This window comes from Lolium perenne, chromosome 4 (genome assembly GCF_019359855.2).
Source record: "Lolium perenne isolate Kyuss_39 chromosome 4, Kyuss_2.0, whole genome shotgun sequence".
Classification (NCBI taxonomy): Eukaryota; Viridiplantae; Streptophyta; class Magnoliopsida; order Poales; family Poaceae; genus Lolium; species Lolium perenne.
Genome location: NC_067247.2, coordinates 60,358,227 through 60,361,536, shown reverse-complemented (window position 1 = coordinate 60,361,536; position 3,310 = coordinate 60,358,227). Strand labels below are relative to the sequence as shown.

At 43.8% G+C, this 3,310-nt stretch overlaps 1 protein-coding gene across 2 annotated transcripts; it reads right to left on the bottom strand.

Annotated features, from left to right (window-relative positions):
• Positions 1–484: 484 nt before the first annotated feature.
• Positions 485–2,934, bottom strand: LOC127348395 (casein kinase 1-like protein 12). Of its 2 annotated transcripts, XM_051374435.2 has the most exons (11): positions 2,640–2,931; positions 2,511–2,551; positions 2,342–2,411; positions 2,081–2,229; positions 1,901–1,996; positions 1,737–1,813; positions 1,587–1,651; positions 1,363–1,426; positions 1,123–1,207; positions 909–1,035; positions 485–791 (listed from the first exon to the last, which is right to left on the bottom strand). In XM_051374435.2, exons 1-11 carry the CDS (start codon positions 2,836–2,838, stop codon positions 724–726), a joined length of 1,041 nt encoding a protein of 346 aa, XP_051230395.1. In that variant the 5' UTR covers positions 2,839–2,931; the 3' UTR covers positions 485–723. The 2 variants fall into 2 exon arrangements, with proteins under 2 accessions (XP_051230395.1, XP_071675747.1); XM_071819646.1 differs by having other exon boundaries at positions 909–1,207; positions 2,640–2,934.
• Positions 2,935–3,310: the final 376 nt, after the last annotated feature.

Sequence of the window (3,310 nt, the reverse complement as noted above, 5' to 3'; positions counted from 1 at the left end):
GCTTTGCCTTGTGAGTTCCTCCGGCGGTGGCAGGGGACAAAGGTGGAGGCGGTGGGGGCAGCCTCTGGATTTGGATCCCCCGATCGAGCCGCCCCCGGGACGACACGAACGAGCAGTCACATGCAACGATGATGTGCCAGGCTTGACATTAAATGTTCTACTCCATTTCTTTCTAGGCAAGGTGCTAACGTAGCATGATACTCTACCATTTCTTTCTTCATTTTTTTTTGACCAACTTAGAATGCATGATATACCACTAGTATAATACTTTCACCACGAAAGGTCTTCTACAAGATTATCCTTGCCATATATCCTTCATGTGACGTGTCCAGAACACGACTTGGCGTGAAGAAGCACATTTTCGATTATGTGGAGTTATCATTCTTGCATTATCGACATGTTTTGGTGCATATAAATAATCAAAACAAAACTTGCATGTCCTAAAACAATTCACAAAAGCAAACGCAGTAAGATGAGTATACATAGAGAACTACTCCCTCCGATCCTTTTTAATTAACTCAAATTTAGTATGAAGTTGTACTAAATCTAAATCAGAGACCGAAGAGAGTACATAGCAACACACGAGTGAAGCCTGCACGTCCACAAAATCAATAATTGTGTACCAATCTGGCCAGAGTACTAGTAGTACTTAATTCCAGTTGTGCAAAAACATATACAGAGACTTCTGTTCGGGCTCCTCCATCGCTACCTCTCCATAAAAAGTCAATACCGATAGTCCCTGTCATAATGCCGCGGAATCATCCAATCGTACACATAATCATACTGATAGCCTGCACACAGAGACAGCAATTGCTTAGAATTGTAACTGCTACAAAGAAGACATTCAGCATTATGTTGAATTTCATATCAGGAGTATATTTTTTTGCAACATGCAAGAAGTAACCCACCTTGTCGAATGAAAAGGTCTCTAAACATTTTCTTGAGGTACATATAGTCTGGCTTGTCTTCGAATCCCAGCGAGCGACAGTAGTTGAGGTAAGATGCAAATTCCGTAGGATGGCCAAGGCAAAGCTCCTGAAAATTAACCGGGAGGAGAGGACACGGTTGAGAAAAACGGCACCCCAACAGTTTAGAGAGCGGACCCTGGCACAGAGAAGTTACCTCAGGTGAAGTGGCAATTTTCATGTCCTTGATCATCTCATGCGTCTGCCTATGGTTCCCGGCTTCTATACCCTGCCATGGAAGGCTGATTGATATCAACAACACCAAGTGTTAGTAATTAATATGGAGTTTAGGCAAAGAGAATAGCAAAAGATTACCACATGGTGTATGTGGTGAGCAACCTAAACAAACAAAAAAAGAATAGCAAAAGATTACACAGAGTTAAGTTGAACAAACAACCTTCCGGTTAAGAAGTACAAAAGCATGTATCCGATCGATTCCAGGTCGTCCCTCCGGCTTTGCTCTATCGAAGATGGAGTTCAGATTTTTAATGTTATCATCAAAACCAAAAACGAGTGGAGAGGCAAGAGAAGTTCACTAGGAAGAATAACACTAGCTAGACGACTTGAATCTAGGAACTGTTGCAGGATAAAGGAGATCATGTAGCACCCAAAGAAACTTACCGATCATAAGATGGTTGTTGATACTCGCATATCTTGGCGTTCCTGCCAAGCTCATCATGTTCTCTCTGTGATTAAATAGACAAGACTGTCATATGTTTGATTCTGAAGTGTTGTAGACAATTCCAAGTATATCAACAGTGAGATATTTACCTATATGGGATGTGTTGCATCTTGTGTTTCGATCTCTCCATGTACTTGTTTGCAATTCCGAAATCTATAATATGAACCTACAAGAGATTTGAAGATGTCGAAAATAAGTAAATCTACAATGATCAATGATACAGTCAGACAAAGTGAATGTAACTACCAATTACCAGGTTTGCACTCTTTCCAGTACCCATGAGAAAGTTTTGTGGCTTGATATCTCTATGCACGAAAGATTTGGTGTGCACATATTGGACCCTGTCGATCTAGAAGAACCAAAAGTTAGGCAGGAGTGAGGTTTGAAATGTTAATTCCATTGCAAAACATATACGCATATACGAAGTACGTACCATCTGATCAGCGAGCATCAGAACGGTTTTCAGGGACAGCTTCCTGTCGCACGAGTCGAAGAGCTCTTCCAGGTTCGGTCCCAGCAGGTCCATCACCAAAACGCTGAAATCGTCCTGTATGCCAAACCACTTGACGTTTGGGATTCCAGCTGCAGAAGCAAAAGAGAATCAATGTCGATCATTCCTATATATGTTAGACAAGAAAAACAAAGAGATTAATCGGATACGAGAAAAGTAAAAAAAGTTTGTATTATTGCTTACTTTCTCCAGCAAGTTTCCTGTAAATCTTTAACTCGTAGATCAGCTGGGGGAACCTTGCTTTCAGAGATTCCTGGCCGGATTAATTAAGCAGATTGAAGTAGTTAGAAACTTATTATATGTAATTAAAAGATACACAGAGGTTTGGCAAGGAAGTGATGGGGGAACTCACGAGCTTGATGGCGACATGCTCTTTGGTCTCGAGGTTGGTGCCTGCAAACAGAAACACAACACCAATTGATCAATGTTGGAGATCGAAACTAACAAAAGAAAATCGATCAGTGGGATCGGCGGGACGAACCGTGGTAGATTTCCCCGAAGGAGCCGGTGCCGATGAGGCTGCCGACGCGGAAGTCGCCGCCTTCACCGGCGTCGGTGGAGATGGTCTCCGGGACCGACTTGAATTTGCGGGGCGGTGGCATGCTCCGGCCATGTGGCTCCGGCGGCGATCGGATCCTGGCCGCATTGTCGCCGTGGACGGCTTGGCGGCGGCCGATCATAGCGGGCGGGCGGACGGGCTGCGGCGGGGAAGCAACGGGGCTATCGATCCGTGAAAGCAGGTTTGCTTTGGTTTACACGCAGGTACCGACGTACGCACAACCTGCTGTCGACTCCGGCTCGGCGGCTCGGCTCCGATTTGTGTAGTTCTAGGACTACAAGATGTGAAAAAAAAGGTAAGAATAAGTTTTTCTTTTGTGGGTGCAAGGGATATTAAGCCGAACGGGTTACGTTCCGGTCCGGATCAGCTGCCGCCTGCCAATAGCACAAATCTATCTGACCACATAATTAGAATAGTGATAAGGTTAAGAAAAAACCATTATACACCATATTTTTTAGGAAAAAGTCTGTATTAAACCTTGAATTCATAGGTGAAGTCTGAAACAGACCCCAAACTCCTAATCCCAGAACCCTGAACTATTTGATCCCAGTCAATCCCGGTAGATTTCTGTTATATGCTCGTTTGATTGCCGG